Source organism: Lutjanus erythropterus, chromosome 8 (assembly GCF_056507025.1).
Source record: "Lutjanus erythropterus isolate fLutEry1 chromosome 8, fLutEry1.hap2, whole genome shotgun sequence".
NCBI classification, from domain to species: domain Eukaryota; kingdom Metazoa; phylum Chordata; class Actinopteri; order Lutjaniformes; family Lutjanidae; genus Lutjanus; species Lutjanus erythropterus.
Window position 1 is genome coordinate 14,178,387 of NC_139324.1, and position 17,145 is coordinate 14,195,531.

General features: G+C 39.2%; 1 protein-coding gene across 1 annotated transcript; it reads right to left on the reverse strand.

Annotated features, from left to right (window-relative positions):
* Positions 1 to 366: 366 nt before the first annotated feature.
* LOC146322593 (OX-2 membrane glycoprotein) lies at positions 367 to 17,060 on the reverse strand. The gene is made up of 7 exons (XM_084724612.1): positions 16,758 to 17,060; positions 16,091 to 16,189; positions 15,673 to 15,993; positions 11,742 to 12,071; positions 6,218 to 6,502; positions 4,007 to 4,108; positions 367 to 1,993 (listed from the first exon to the last, which is right to left on the reverse strand). The coding sequence occupies exons 2-7, from the start codon at positions 16,155 to 16,157 to the stop codon at positions 1,986 to 1,988; spliced, it is 1,113 nt and encodes a 370-aa protein (XP_084580738.1). The 5' UTR covers positions 16,158 to 16,189; positions 16,758 to 17,060; the 3' UTR covers positions 367 to 1,985.
* Positions 17,061 to 17,145: the final 85 nt, after the last annotated feature.

Genomic DNA, 17,145 nt, shown 5'->3' on the forward strand with positions numbered 1-17,145 from the left:
TCTATGAAACTGACTTCAAATACACTGAGAATGAAAAAGTTGAGAAAAGTACAAACTTCAAACTCAAAGTTTTTTACTAACTAATGATGTTTTGTTGAGATAATTTACCTTTCTTCTTTAGTTTGGCTTGAATCTTTGAGTTCTAGAAACTTTTGTATCTCAAAAATTGTTGAGTAAAGTCATTTAAGTGAAAATGAATAATGGTTAATAATTTAATATTTCAAGCGCAGCCATTTCATTTTCAAGCACCTGAATCATGATAAATCAGGTTCCCAGCTCACTGTGAACTATTTTTGAAATAAAAATTGGGGGCTCAAAGATTTGAGTTTATCTAAAGACAAAAAGTAAATTATCTCAACAAAAGACTATGGGTCGGCAAAACGTTGTTTACTTTATTTCAAAACTAAAGAGTTAACTTTTTTTCTTACAGTGTACAGTGCCATTTCAGTCCACATGAAATCAGAGTGCTATTTGCTTTGGCATTTACATGTTCCCTGTATAAACAAGAAGCTGGGGACGGACCTGTCGCAGTGTCCAGCTGACACTGCCTGGACTGAGAAACCCCAGTGAACATGCCCAGACTACAACTGAACTACACCCTGAGACTGACAGAGATTTGACGGCAGGGTAAACAGTACAAAGTTGATCTGGTTGTCGGGTTTAGCTTCTGGTACCTCAGGGCTGAGTCAGCTAAATTAGCTGCATGTCTAACTAAGCTAACAGTAGTTAGCTATTAGGAAACTCCATAAAGGACCTTGATTAATGTATTTGGTCTTGAAGGCTGTATTCAGTCCCTGTCTGGGAGTGTTCACCGTGAGGAAGCTGAGCCAGATCCTGTTGCCCGTGAACGGCAGCTAAGTTAGCAGAAACTCAGAAAACTTAAAACACAATCCAGTTTCACTCGTATCAGTGAATAGAGTCACTGAGTTGTGTTTTTTAATAAAGTTGTGCTTTTGTACAGTAAAATTAATCAGTGAGGCCCGGCTCAAGCCCATCAGACGCTCCATATTATCTAACGTTAGCTGTTGAAGCAGGGCACTACAAAACGCCTTGAGCATAATAAGCTGTCGCAGACACCACTATCCCCAGTGTGAATTAATTCTAGCTAGCATTGGCATTTTGGTGAAGCAGAACAAGGTTTGAGGTGGTGAGCATCTTGGCAGGCACAACAACATACCTAACTAGTGAAATCTAGCTTAAGCTCTGCACTGGTAAAAGACAGGTAATTGTTATAATACCAGTGGAAATTGGTTGGTTCTTGAGTCATGTTTTGTTTTACAAGAAGAAAATATGATTGGACTTTACATTATTTTAAGAAATTGATTTTTGGCAAATGTTAAACAGGCAGATGGTGTGATCTAAAAGGGTTAAAAGGTATTTTTATTTTTATTTCATATCAACGTCTATGTGTTTTCAATAGTTTTGGGGCAACAGTGGAGCTCTATGGCACAGAGAAATAAGATGCATCTTGCTTGTTGCCTAGTCTTTCATGGCATTTGTTGAATAAGAAAAATATAATTTCACCAAACGTATCCTTTAAGTACCAGAGGAAAGAGAGACACAAGCAGAGGAAAGTTTTTCAAAACCTTGCAATATGCTGTAAAACAACAAAATCACTGTATTTTAATTTGCCATACAGTGACTGTGCGGTGTTTTGTTGAAGGTGTGGCCATCGACTCAATCAACTGCAGTGCCAGAGAGAGACAAAAAAAAAAAAAAAAAGATCCACTCAACATGTCCTTGTTGACTTCATGAGAGGACAGCCTGGAGATTATGTAAGAGTCAGGTGCAGAGGCAGAAGAGCAGAGATGAATGTCATTGTACAGTTGTTGCTCATAAATAGGATTGTATTTGACATCCTATAGAGGTGTGTCAGAACATTTTCCCTTTGTACCAAGATGATGATGATGATGATGATGATGATGAGAGTGATGCAGGGAAACAATTCTGCCTCTTCTTTTCAGCTTCTCGTCTCACCTTTAAGATTAATCAGCTGAAAAGAAATATATGTAGAGAAAGCGAGAGAGGTGATGACACAACATGGAAGAATGCGTTACAACATATACAATATAAAAGTAAATATTTTGTCATGATTCTATTTTCCATTGAAGGAAAAAGTTATTTAAAATCTGACATGGAAGCTTGATTTTGATCCGCTCCCATTTACTGCATTTAAGTTCCAGTCTCGACTTAATACAACATAGTATAGTCTTTCACATCGAACACTCTACAAGACTCTGGTTATCTTTTACCTGACAAAACATTATGTTAACAGCAAGTCTTGTGCAGAGAAATTTCTCATTTTCAAATTAAATAAATCTGAAAAAAAGACAGATAAACTTGTGTTTCAGATACTTTATGCATGTTAATAAAAAGCTCTGACTAATAACCAGGTGGATCAGACCTCATCACTCCAGACCCTGTCTCAGCTGTCCTCTCTATTAAGACAGCTCTGCTGCAGCTATTATGTCAATATCTCCTTTGTACAATATATGACACTGCTAGACCTACTTTACAGATCCATGGTTGACTTCCTTAATGCACAGACAGAAAACATTGATCAGATGTGTGAATAAAGTGCAGATGGAGTGCAGGTAGAGCAGAACAGAAGGGTGGCTCTCATGCTCTCATGTGTGGATGACGTAAGCATAAAACAAAGAAAAGGACAAGCACATCCTACAGTCCACTTGGCCGGGTGCTGGATCAGAAACAGACAGAGTTGAAAAATACAGATCATAACACTGAGAAGCTCCCAATAAAATACTTCTGACACGTTGCCAGCTTAAATACCTATAATTTATGAGCTATACCTGCCCCACTTGTTGCAAATAGTCACTCACAATATATTTAGAAAAATGTTATGCTTCATTTGTGATGCTTTGTAATGCCTTACATGTGATGCTTAACATGTTAAACTAAACATGTGATGCTTTATGTAATGCTTAGAACGAAGTGCTGAGTACAAAGTAGTTTCTATGAAGTGTTTAACATGATATGTATATTTTCTGCTAAATTACAACATTACATTTTTTTGATTGACTATTTGCAGCAGGTGGGGTATGTCACTAGCATGAGGTTACAAATCCTTTTAACGGGAGCCTCTTGGTGTGCAGACCTGCCTTGTTTTAACTCTGGATGACATTTGCATGACCTCACCAACCATAATCAATTTATTGATGATTTATAACGGAGTTGTTATCAGTCACCGTCCTCTCACCTTTCAGCCCCACCTCTTCTAGAAAGCTCAACTGTTATCAGATTTAACCAGAATGTAGGAAGCCAAATTTATCCAATTACCATTAGCTTGTGGACTGTAGCAGTTAGCAAAATGATAGCAGAAGGTATTTGTTCAGATATCACTTGGAAAGGACTTGGTTTATGTCTCCAGAAAAAATGTTTGAGGTGTAATATATTCATTTTGTTCTCCTCCTCCTAAACTATGAATGTAGGTGAGGGAGGTGTGGGAGGAAGACAACAATAAAGACTCTGTAACTGCTGTTTCACTGTGATTTCAACATAGATTCTCCACATTTTAGAAATGGAGAAGGATTTTCTCCCCAGTGTGCTTCTGTACATCTGTATCTAAAGCCGTGTTTCCACTGCAGGAACATCCCCCAGGGACTATTAACCTCTGGAGGTACTTGGTGCATCTCCACCACAGGGACGAGGGTCTAAATTAAGTTCTAGGGATATTATTTTACCTCCCAAAAAGTCCCTGCGAGGGAGGTAGTACTTTCCAAAAGGAAAAGAACTTGAAGCACCAAACATTTCGATTTAATAAGGTAAACACAGTGAACAGCCATGTTGTAACAGCACTGCACTTCTTCTCAGGAATCTGCAAATTTATCGACATGTCATTGGTGCCATTCTGACGCATAAAGCAAACTGTACCTGAGAAGGACTGACACACTTTATTCACTTAAGACTCATTTGTTTTCCCTCAATTCCTGACATAAACCTTGGCATTGACAGACATGAAAATATAACATAGAGACGCCACACTCACCTTCTTTACGTAAGAAACACTTCCAAAGGCAGAAGCAGAGGGACATGACCAACAGGGCTGCCACTGTAGTGACTGAGATCAGGATGGTGAGAGCCGTCCCAACTAGAAAAGAGAAAGACAGAAACATATTTTTAAAAAACAACAACATAATAATAAACTACAGTGTGTGAATCCTGACCTCGCAATAAGAAAGATTAAATGCAATTAGAAGCAAAATGTTTGTTATTATTTGCGTCTGTGTGCTATATACCCTGTGCTATTCTGGGCACTGCTTCTCTTTAATGGACCATCACTGATTAAATTTGAGAATTAGTTTATAGTGTTACCATCTGATTTCTCTAATGTCTGTACTCCTGACTCATGAAACCAAGGCCAACTGAAGGTTATCAGCAAACTAAAGCTATTGCATATGTGACAGATGTGAGCACATTTATCTAATGTCTATCATTAACTACAGATTTATATTTTAATTAAAGTGACTCCAAGTATCTTTCATATTGTGTTGATTTTGGAGGCCCCTTTGGACAAAAGAAGTAGTGTTTTCTACTTTTTTAACTAGCTAAACTACAGCTTACCGCTAACTTTATCTGGATAAATGTAAACACAGGCTCCTCCAGTCGGTCTATGATCTGATTTCAAGGAAAATCCAACCAGGTGGAAGGTATTATATAAGAAAAACTACAGGGTTTTTTTTCTCTGATGGCATCAGCATTGTAAACTGAGACTGACCAGTCATAACCAGTTAAAATTCCTTGTAGTATGTTTAAACAAAATTTATATTTGAGACACTGCTGAACAGGGCAAATTGTACATTTGAGAAATAAGAGTAGCACAGTTTCTGCAATTAATAGTCTAAAGGCAAAAGTCAGAAAATAGATTCACATGCTGTCCTGACAACTCCTGATAAATTTTAACAGTGTCTTTTTGATCTAACAGAGATCTTCACCGAGCATTGACAAGTAAACATCACAAAGCAGAACAAGCAGTATAGTCATAAACATCACTCAGTGGGCTGCAGGTTGCATGATCAAGATTTAATCTACTCTCAGACTGGGCCAATCAGAGCAAAACTAGATTATACCATCTGATGCTCACACACCGAGGACAAAGCAGGCCCAGAAGTCTCCTTCATAAAAAAAGCAGAACATGAAGTTATAACTGAGCAGACTGATGTGTACGGGTCTTCATGGCTATTCTGTAGCAGCCTGGTGTTGTTTTCAAGTGATTTAATGAAGGTAAACAAAGTGAATGTCCATGCATCACAGCACTGCAGCACTCCTCAGAATCTGCACATTTATGGATGTCATTTTTGCCACTGTGAGTCATAAAGCAAACTACTGAAAAGGAACGACACACTGTATTCACTTAAGACTTTCTTCCAGCTGTGTTCCAGCATAATCTGTTCATCAGGGACCTGTAACAACTGCACTGTTTTTCATTGCTGCCTGCACTGTAGCTACTAGTGCACCACCACTAATTACAGATGGGCTGGGGATAAAGCGTGCCCCTATGGAGAGATCCAAAGTATTAACATTTGCAAAAAATATACAGGATTTTTAAAGATTCAGGAAAATGTAATATATCACACACAACACTTTGTTATGCTTATTTGACAACGCCTGTCAAAGAGCTCAGATTGAAACGTTGTTCTGTTAAATTCAATATACAGAGAGCTATCAGTAAAATGTGACAGATCATTTTTTTCTTACTTTTGTTTTCAGTTTGTTTGTTGATTCAGCACCCAAAAAGATTGTTGGATGTGTGCACTCTACACTGTTTTTATCCTTTATAGTCCCCAACAATCCCTGCTGCTTTCTTTGGTATTCTTGGTGTTAGCCTGGCTTGCAAGTAGACTTCTTTTTAGGGCTGCACAATATGTTGGTTTTTTTTAAAGACCTACTAACATCATGATGATCATGATCTTACATTTGTTGAGGTCTGGACCAAACAAACATGTTTTCTTACATCTAGAGAACAAGATTTGCCAGTCAGGGAATCTCTGCAGCACTAAAATACTTCACTATAATGCTCCTTTGTAACATATTTTTCCTTTATTGCAGCTCCTGTGTACCGTCTGCCATTGTGATTTCGATAATATTTCAATTAATTGTGCTGCCCTACTTCTTTTTCTATTCTCTTTGCTTTTTTAAAAACAAAGTAAAGTAACACAAAGTGTCTTATTGCAGCAAATTTTCACTGACACCAACTCACTTTTGGTGTTCATCGATACAGCAATTGGTGACTCAAGCCCTTTGTGGTGCACCAAACATTTGACAGACACGTCTTTCAGCAGCCCTGATTGGACAGTCAGTGTACTGATGACGAGGGTGGTCCCGTCAGCCTGTGGGAGCTGGGTCGTTACAGGGGGGCCCATGGTGCGGTTATCCCTCTCCACGTTCCACACTATCTCAGCTGGCGGGCGTGACACTGAGGTGCAGTTGGCTTCAATCACACCTGGGGAGGTAGTCTTGTAGCTCACCTGAGGTTTGGGCAGCACTGGGAGAAATAAAGAGAAGAACTAGCATCAGAAGGTGCTGGCATACACACAAACAAGCTCATACTGTGATAGATGTATTTGGCATATGCACTGTGCCAAGATATTAATTAATTCTCTTTGTTCTCTTGTGCTGTGTGTGAAATGCACAAGCAAGAGAGCTCTGTAAATGTTATCACACAAAGATCAAACACTGGGTGAAACATGGAAAGCACTCTGCGAGAGGACGGACATATGAAGCATATTATTTTAATCCAAAAACATTTGTATATCTTTAAGGTATCTTTGGGTAAATTGCTAAGATGATACCTGGGAACAACCTTAAGGCCTTTGGATCAGCTAAGGTATGTGAATTCCTGCACACTTAAGATCCATAAGCAAATCTCTGGCTGTTTTCAATTCCCTGTTCTTGGGGCTGAATGAGGAATGTGATACACTGGAACCCAGAACATTTTTCTTGGCAAGAACACGTTTAGCCACAGATATTTGGCCCTCGTAGTTTCAGTGTCTTGTGAGAGTCCTAGGTGGTAAACTTCACCCACTATCGGTCTGGATTGTATCAGATTTCAGGGTGGGTCAAACCACAACAGGAGCAATCCAAACCATAATGCCCTGTGAACAAGTACAAAGTTGGTGTGGAATTTGGGCTCATTTAAAATAAAATTCCACAGCTTTTTCATAGCTTTTTACCAATTTTTTTATACTCTGTACTACTGTGAAGTAATATAAAAGGCAGATTTTTTAATTTAAAGAATGTAATTTCCCACTGAATGTTAATTAGGGATGTGCGTGATCAGTCTACACGATTAAACATCACCACCCTCGTTTGTCGGCACCAGAAATACTAGTTGGTTACACTATTTATCAATATTTTATTCATGCACAATGCCAGTTAACTGTTGCCTCTAAAGTGTTATGTAGCCACCTGCCACTAGTCTGGGCTGCAGCCCCAACAGAAGGCAGCCCCTCTCACCGTATCCCGTAAGCGCATATGCCCCGATGGCCGATGCAACTCCAGATGTTTTCATCACCAAAGTCGGCCAAGTGAGTGTTTTCTTCCTGTTAGACCTGTGGTCGACTCGTCTGAATTAAATTTTGAGTCAAATTTTATTTGACAGGGAAATTAGTCACCAGGAACATCCCTATTGTTAACTTTAAATAGACTTGTGCTGTGATGAAATGAATACTAATGAACAGACATACTAAGCTCACTTATCCAAAATCTGGATCATTCAACATACTTTGTGTAAACAAACAGTACTATGAATCTTTTTGGAGGCACTGCTCAGCATTTATAACATCACTTCCTGAGAGTCACCTTGCTGGCAGGAGACAAGTAACCATGGTAACCCACACTGTTAGTCATGACTGCAGTGCATTGTGGGATACACTACTATATCTGTGTAGTGTCCAGTAAATAACATGGCAAACATCTTAGCAGTTATGGTGAAACATTATAATTCATTTGGAGTCGTGTTTTTGTCAAATAATCCCTCTCTTTCAACTCTGTTTTTGGTCTCCACCAACTCCTGACAAAAATATCTTGATCTTTAGCTGCTAAATGCTCCATTATGTTCACCAGCTGGTTAATAACTGTGTCTGCTGTTTGATTCTAAGTAGGTAGTGAATTCACTGACAACAGCTGTGGCAAATAATGATGCTGTGAGAGTGGTGTGAGTGAACCAAAATAAAGAGCTAAACAATAAACTGAAACTCAGTAAAACTGCAGATTCAGGTGATACTTTTCTGTAAGTTCATCACTATGAGCAAAGCACTTTCATACTGATACACTGTTATTATAAAAATATTGATCACCACTTCAATTAATTGCAATTGTTCAGCAAAATTTAACCTTGCTTTCATAGTTAGGTTGGGGTGACAGTGTAATTCCTGCCGAGATTATGTTAACAGACGATGTTTCTATAAAACAATACATTTATATACGGTGCTGTATTTGTAAGGAGGGGGCTGGAGTTGATGATGGGTGTATTAACTGCAGGACTTTAACACCACAATCCTGCTTTTGTGTTCACACTCCTGCAACAAAAGCACTTTGGTTAAGGTTGAGGAAATACTGAGATCTGGGGAAGATTTAGGTAATCGTACGTCCTTGGTTACCGAACAGTGGACTGTAGGGCTGCACAATTAATCAAAATGTTATCAAAATGGCAATACGGCAAAGTGCAGAATCTGAATCACAGAAAGTACAATTTGTCTGATAAAGGAAAAATGTGTGATAAAACAGCGTGATTATGAAGTACTACAGTGCTGCAGAGATGCCTTACGAATTTTCTTCTCCATATGTAAGAAAACATATTTGGTGATTTAAATTTTATTTAAATTATTTAAATTTTCAAAATTAAAATTGTGATGGAAAAATTATTATTCTCAGCAGCTATGAATCATATCACAACAATATAACAATATATATTAAAATAACTTCAATATGACCTTAATACCATATTGTGCAGCCCTGGTGTGTTGCAGGATTGACTATTTTGCCAGAAAACAACTAAAATATGTTCTCAGTGAACATTTTTCTGATACATTCAGTATCAACATTTTTTTTAGAATTGCCATGTATGTTATTTAACAACATTTCCTCATTATGTCAATAGAAAAAGTTTTTCACTCACCAGTATGCTTCCCTAAAAACATATTTGTGGGGCAAATTAGATGTGTATAAAATGTAATTTCTAGGAGACGGGCAGGTGACTGCAACTTCTGCTAAGCAGTTGCTTTATGGAGCAATTTTAAGGTTATTTGTGTCTATCTTATTTTTACAAAGCGCCCCTGAAATGTATGTTTTGTTTACATGTTTGATCTAGTATTACTTTTTATGAATTTTGGTGATATTTTGCAGAATTCCATTCAAATTTTAATATTTTTTTTTCTTTTGTAAAAGAAAATGTTAATCATGTTGTGAGATCATGTGCATTTGTGAATTTTAGTGATTTGTGTTGGTGGACAGTATGTGTGAGATTGGGAGGAAAGGAGGGGGCATAACATCATCCAGTTGGGGGTGGGGGGGGTGTAAGACTGTTGGCAGGACTAAACAGCAAAAAAAAACATTAATGCTAATCGTGCCTCACTAGTAGAAACACCTACTGTACTGTTACAGTTCAATTTCAAACAAAAGCACATCTGTTTGTTGAGATAACTGTGAGAGAACGAGAACGGGAGAAAAGTGAGAAAGCAAATGAGCAAAAGGAGGGAGAAACAAAGCACAGAGGGAATCACTGTTTGCTGCAAACACTGACACAGTCATGCATCAGGACCGCTCTCCCTGCCTCCATCATTCCTTCCAATGCTCCATTCTTCACATGGACACACTGCTCTGTGTTTGTGTGTGAACAAATCAGCCGACAGCTTAGCCCTGCTGTATCATGAAAACATGCAGCAGCTACAACCAGGAAGAAAAGATCAACATTCCTGTCTAAATCCCTGGGGTACCTGTCTTTCCTACAGTCCAAGTTGAGTCTCTTTGCACTCATCTGACATGTCTTTTATTTTTCCCACCAGCTCCTCACTCCCCAGCTCCCTACATTTACTGGAGGACATATTCTCTCACAACTACCGCAAAATGCACATCTGAACAACTCATACTTATTTTTCATGAACAAGAAAAAAAATCTGCCAGTGACGTTAACCATAAGCGACAGTATTGTGAAACAAAGCAGCAAAAGACTGATGACCGTAGTAATACTGGCAACAAATACATTTACGTGACATGATTTTTACCCATTTTTGCAGCGTGGCTCTGAGTATGGAAGTATATTTGAGTGTCTTTCTCACCTCAGTCTGTTGGCTCAACCCTTTTGTCCGGAGCAACATATATGAATTTGAAGGACTGCCATAAAATTTGGTGTGTAATTTGGAACAAATGTTCATGGTCCCAAAAGACTCCTAATAATTCTGTTGAACTGGACATTTCATTTGCTTTCCACTCGATTTACTCGAAGGACAACTCAAAATGTATAAAATAACTCCTTTCAATCTCAGCTGTATTTTGAGATTAAAGGGATAGTTTGGATTATTTGAATTGGGGTTGTATGACATACTTCTCTGTAGTCAGTGTATTACATACAGTAGATGCAGAGTAGGGCAACTTACTACTGTGTACAGGACGAAAAGACCCAAATCCATCAGTTTAAACACACACTTTATTTAAAATACTTCACCTTGCTGTCTTCTCTGACAAGGAACCATTTTTATATAATCCAAATATCATAAAATCACTTGCTTAACCAGACTCCATCAGCAAAATCAATCATTTTACCTCTCAGAACACAGGAGTAGCTGGTTATTGTGGGACCTCAGTGTTGAAAAGGATAATTTGGATTCTCCTAAGTCTCATAATAACACAAACAAACTATGAGATCGAGGCGTTCCTGTTGAAAAAGGCTGTCTGACAGCAAGGTAAAGCAGTTAAAATATTCTAAATATAGCATACACCTAAACCAATATTGCTTGTTTTGAGTGGATCTTTTTTATGTCATTAAAAACATTTTGCTGCTGACAGTCCACAGTAATACTTTGTTTAGCTTCCCCACCAGTACTCATGCTACTTCTCCAAAATGGGGGCATGTTGACAGCCATCTACTGGTTTTAATAATGTCTAGGGGTAAGTACTCCATACAACAAAACAAACTATCCCTTTAGAAGAATTAGTTCAACACTTTGGGGAATTTTGGGGATTTTTTTATTCTATTACCTTCATGCAGTGACAGGCTAGATATTTCTTCCTGTTCTATGCTTTATATTAAACTAGGCTGAAAGGCATGAAAGTGATATTGATCTTCTTCTTACACTCTCTGCAAGAAAGTGAAAAAGCATATTTTCCAAAATTTCAAACTAATGTTTTAAGAAAGCGTTTTTGCACAGAATGAGGACAGTGACTTTTGGCCCCATTATTGAAACTGCACTAGGAAGGGATCACGTCACAGCCAGTATGAACAGGAAGAACTACAATAGCAACAAATAACTCAGCATACATATGGGCATGTCAATATTGTATTATTAAGCTGTAGTCCTTTCATGCAGCCTTATGGCCTTATTCCTACATTGCATTATACTACAGCACACAATCACAGTTTATACCGTCACAAACACTGACTGATTAGACACTGCTGTACCTAACCTCTTCTTCCCACGTAGAGCTCAAGTTTTCCTCACCTATTTTGTTTCTGTGTGGGCCATACTTTTATAAAATGTAATCTAAAGCAATAATGGCTGGTTTACCATAGGTGGCGAGGCAAACCGTGGAGCTCTTCTGCCCCTCAGGATGTGTGGTGTACATGCAGGTGTAGCAGCCCTCATCCTGGATAGCGACGGGCTGGATGGTGAGCTGACTGTGGGACAGGGAGGCACTCAGCCAGACTCTCCCCTGGTATGGCGGCTCTATCATGGGGTCGCTCCGCTTTGCATAGGAGGCCACCTCTGTGGAGTCTCCCTGTGGTGACGCGTGTCTCCATATGATCTGCTCCACCTTTTCAGGCAAACCATAGGAGCACGAGAGGGACACCTTCTTGCCGCTCACTGCTGTCTTGTTGCTGTCAACAGTGACTTGCGCTGGGAGTAGAAAGGGGCCACCATCCAGTCGAAGAATGATGGATGAGGAGAGAGGAACAAGGAGACACAGGGTGAAAAACAGGACAATACTAATATTCAGAAATATGAGGCACCCAAACAGAAACAAGTCACTGGAATCTGCAGCAGCTGTTTCTGGTTAGAAAAATAAGCCCTCCTTCTCCCGCTGCTCCACAGCTCTTTATTAACATGACTGGCTGAGCCTCAACGGGCTCATCAACTTGTGTTCAGAGGTTAGGCGACGTCTGCATTCACATATTTTCGGTAAATCCCTGTAGCAGATTCATATTCAGGTTGCAGGGAGGAGTGGTTGTCCCTGGAGTCTGCAGGAGAACAGGCTTTGTTTAATCTTAATGGGCGGGTGCAAAGGGCAGGCATCCAAAATCTGTTATGCCACATTCACCACATATCGTTTAAGCCGTAATTAACAGCAGCAGGGAGGAAAAACTATTCACAACAGTTTCAACAATTTCTGACACCGATGATATCGCCCACGTCGTGAAAAGAACTCGAGAGGAGTCAACAAACTTGGCCAAACTGGTTATCTAAATAAAGTCCAATATCAACACTGAAGCTGCATTTCCACCTAAGGTACCTGGAACTTTTCTAGGAATGGTCTAAAAATCCATTGAGATTAGACATTGTTGTGTGTGACTATGTAATAATGACGGTCCTAGTGTGACTAGACGTCCTGAAAAATTCAAGACAGTCCTAAATTACAAGCTGTCATCCCAAATCCCAAGTCCTGTCGTGTTTGTCCTGAAAATTAACCGTTATAGTAATAGATAACATGAACAACATATGGATCAGTAAAAATATTCAGATCAAATCACTTACACGGGCTATAATTCATGCTGTAACATATTAAAAATGTCTTTTGGGGTTTGGCAAAATATGAATGATGTGTTTTTCTTGTGTACTGGACTGATTAGAGTATCATAAAAAACAGATTGTTGATGTCATTCAAACTATTTTAAAACAGAATTTTGGGGAATTTGGGGGATTTTTTTTATTCTTTTACCTTCATGCAGTGACAGGCTAGATATTTCTTCCTGTTCTATGCTTTATATTAAACTAAGCTGAAAGGCATGAAGGTGATATTGATCTTCTTCTTATACTCTCTGCAAGAAAGCGAAAAAGCACATTTTCCAAAATTTCAAACAAATTTTTTAAGAAAGCATTTTTGCACAGGATGAGGACAGTGAATTTTGGCCCCATTATTGACAGAGAGTACAGCCTCTACCATAGGAAGTATTTGTGGTAAAAATATTTGAGTTCCTACAGCTTAATGACAATCTTATCTACTGAAAAGACATTCAAAATGACTGTGACACACCTGTTATCTATGAATAATGATTTGGGTGTCTTCTAAACAGACGCTGTGCTTCATATCATTCACAGAAACTGTGAATGTGAATACCAAATTATCAGAGTTACAGTCTGATGTTATTATAAATTATTCTATTTTAATCTTTCTGAAATGACACGCTCACCCCCAAATCTCCTATCCCAAATTTCTGGTCACCCCAGATGGTCTATCTGTCATTTGCTTCCTTCTGCAATTCCAAGTTTCCGGAGCACAACTAACAAAAAAGAAACTAGTTTACTGCTGCAATTAGAAATGTTCAGCACCGCAAGCCCCACCCACAAAGTTCCTTTACTTTTGGCTTTTTTGGGGGTAATGTTCCTGGAACTCAATCTATACCATGGTCTTTGCGGTGGAAGAGTTCCTCCAAAGGTTCCTAGAGCCTGTGTTAAGTTCCAGTGGTGGAAACACGGCTGAATACAACAGACTAAGTGAATTTAAAAGATACACACTTTTAGTGAACTGCTACAAAAACATAACACAATACATGTCACAAAAACAGGTAAATAGCTGGTATAGCGACAAGGTTAGCAGTGTGAACACTCCTAAGTCTGAATAATAGGAATAATTTCTGTTCTTCTCATACTGCTGATATTGTGCAAATATGGTATTAAACCACAGCCTTAAGTCCCAGCCTAAAAAAATCTAATTATTCATCAAAATCTCTCCTGTCAGGGTTAAATATATATCAGAGACCCACATCTTTGTTGTTTTTTTGCTTCATCACAGTATTTCCAGCCCCCTCTCAGGCCAGCATGCATCACAGTACATTGCTTTGACCCTTGGCTCCTTACTATAAGTCACATGTTGCACTGGAGATTCAAGAACCAAAACTTATTCTACAGACACTTATTTTGAATCACTCTCGATTACGACACTAACTCAATTCCTAAATAGATGTGATCTTAGTTGTGTCATACTTTATCTTTAATTATAAAGAATAAATGGTTTTATGGCTTTGTTAAAGTCAACAGTAGAAAGATGACAGGAAATGAGGGGTCACTATCTGTTTAAACCAGGGTTTGAAATCACAAAAAGTTACTCTGTGGACATGTATGGAGTACAAGAAAATGGGCTCCTGAGCACAATACATGTAAAAGGTCACCCACCTTTCCAACAGGAGCAAGACGCCCTGACTAAAAGTTTTTCTTTGTAACAAAAAAAGACCATTTTGCATCTCTCTGAGTGGATTATGTGTCTCTTTATAGTAATTTAGCATCTTTTTGTTGTTCATTTTATGTCTCTTTGGGTTACTTTTTTGTCTTTGTTGTATTTTGTGTGTGCCACGTTGTTATCCTTTTGCATCTCTTTGTTGTTATATTGTGTCTCTGCAGTCATTTTATGTCTCTGTTGTCATTTTGTGCATCTTAGTTGTATTCTGTCTCTTAATTGTTGATTTTGTCTCTTTGTGGTCACTTTGTGTCTCTATGTGAATGTTTGTCTTTATCTGTGGTCTTTTTTTGTGTCTCTGTTATCAACAATCTTGGTCATTTCACATCACTTTGTGGTTGTGTCTCTTTGGAATAATTTTTGTCTTTTTGTAGTTGCTTTGCATCACTTTGTGGTCACTTGATTGAATTTCCAGCAAGAAATGTTGATTGTTTCAAACTGAGACTCTGGAAAAGGGCCCCCCCTTACCACTTGGGCCCCTGAGCCTGTGCACAAAAAGCACATTCAGTAATTCATGACTATGGCCACCAAAGATTTCATGCAAACCTTGTCCAACACAACTTTACAGTTCAACAAACAGCTTGATTTCTTTGTGCTTTTTGATTCAACAGTCTACGAAAACAGCAAACAGTATTTGTCGCTATTGCAGCATGAGTTTACTAAGGCTCCTCAAACTGCTAACATGACCTTTACAGAAAAACCAAAAGGCTGACTATAAAAAAACAAAAACAAAATGCCAACAGAAGTGTTGACTGGAGTGACTGGACACAGAAGTTTAAGGGGCAGAATATAAAAACATCTAAGAATATAATGAACTATAGTGTGTGCCACCAGTTTCCTCAGCTGGCTGAGAACTCTAGCTAATGCCTTTAGGACACACCACATCACAATTCATGGAAAAAATGGATATCACAGTTATTGAAGGTTGAGTTAAGTTGATAAAAAAAAGAATCATATTGATTATTCTGACAGTTATTGCAATTATGATGTGTGGGAACAATTAGTGGGAATGATCAAAACTTTCACGTCATTAATAGCAGTACTCACAGGTAACAGTGAGGCAGGTCTGTCCCTGTTTTGAACCGGACGGATACATGTCAAAGATGCAGGTGTAGCAGCCTTCGTCACGGAAACCCACCCTGCGGATGGTGATGGCCGAGGTGTCCTTTGGGGAGGGGGCGAGCTCCACATGCTGCTGTCCACTCACACTGTCTCTTTGGCTGGGCTGATAGGTCAGCAGGGTCTGGTTCAAGACATCCAGCCAACGCACCTGCCTCAGAGACTCACCTCGGTCCCTCGAAACACTGCAGGTCAGAGTGAAGGGCTTCTCCACCGGAGCCTCCAGACGCTCTGGTGCTGTTACCCTGCCTGAAACATCCAACCAACATTAAAAAAACACAATATAATTTGGTGTGACATGTGATCTTGGTTTGATCTTTGCCATATCTTCAGCATGCATACTCACCATGCAGTCTTCCCACCATCAGTAGGAATAAACACACCTGCAGACCTTTCCTCATCATCTTCTTCATTGCTCATTTAACAGTTAGGAGGAAGAGTGGTACTGAGATGTGGAAAATTTTCAAGTTATCATCGTCAGCCCAACGCAAACTCTTAACTCTCCTACACTTCACACAGCTGATGACCCAAAGCTAAACTAACTTAAACGAACTCCCAGAGCCAGTTCAGCTCCTGTGCTCACCAGATGCTGTCCAACACATTTAAACTGTTGAAAATAACTATGCAAAAAGATTTTCTCTAATAAGTGCAACTGTATAACATTCACTGCAGACAGGTTTTCAGAACAAAACTTCAAGTTATCAGTAGGTCTCGAAGCTCAGAGCTCCTTAAACACATTTTTCTCGGCCACATCACTGACTAAACAGATTCAAGGGTGAATTCAAGTCTAATACAACAACTTGTAATCAAATAAATAAATACAAATTCACTATTACCATTTACACACCACAGATATGCAACAATTATGTAACAGCTCCACAGTTTTGGATTAAACGAGATAATCTGTAGTAAATCAACAGAACTGACTGAGAAGAACTGAATCATCTCTCACATATTTTCTGTTCCCTGAGTCATATGTATATTTTACAAACACATGAGACTGAGACACTCACCTCTACTTGTCCTAAAATCAACAGGTTAAAGCCAACAGTTGAAGATGTTCTACCTCTGCAACATCCCGCCCGTCCCTATGACCCAGCAATCCTTTGAAACATCACTCCAGACAGAGGGAGAGACTATTTTTACTCATCCGACTGTTTTCTATTCTGCGCACCAGCGGCAGCACAATGAACACCAGCCGGCGGCAGCTCCAGACTCCAGTCCACTGGATGTGGATGAGTTCTGGAGTGCAGGCGAAGCCGCGCGGCTCAGGGTTGGACTCACAGCGCCCTCTGGTGTCACTTAGTGTGCACTGCTTTCTGGGACAGGTGTGGGGCTTTTTTTTTTTTCCACTGGCGTTTTTGGCCGCGCCGAGTCAAACCGTGCCTTACTGATTTGCAT

Excerpts from the sequence above, each read along its gene's own strand:
- LOC146322593 (XM_084724612.1), bottom strand. The coding sequence starts at position 16,157 with ATGAAGAAGATGATGAGGAAAGGTCTGCAGGTGTGTTTATTCCTACTG. Across the intron at positions 15,994-16,090 it reads GATGGTGGGAAGACTGCATG|GCAGGGTAACAGCACCAGAG; the intron begins GTGAGTATGCAT and ends TGGATGTTTCAG. Across the intron at positions 4,109-6,217 it reads TGTATCGATGAACACCAAAA|TTGGGACGGCTCTCACCATC; the intron begins GTGAGTTGGTGT and ends TCTCTTTTCTAG.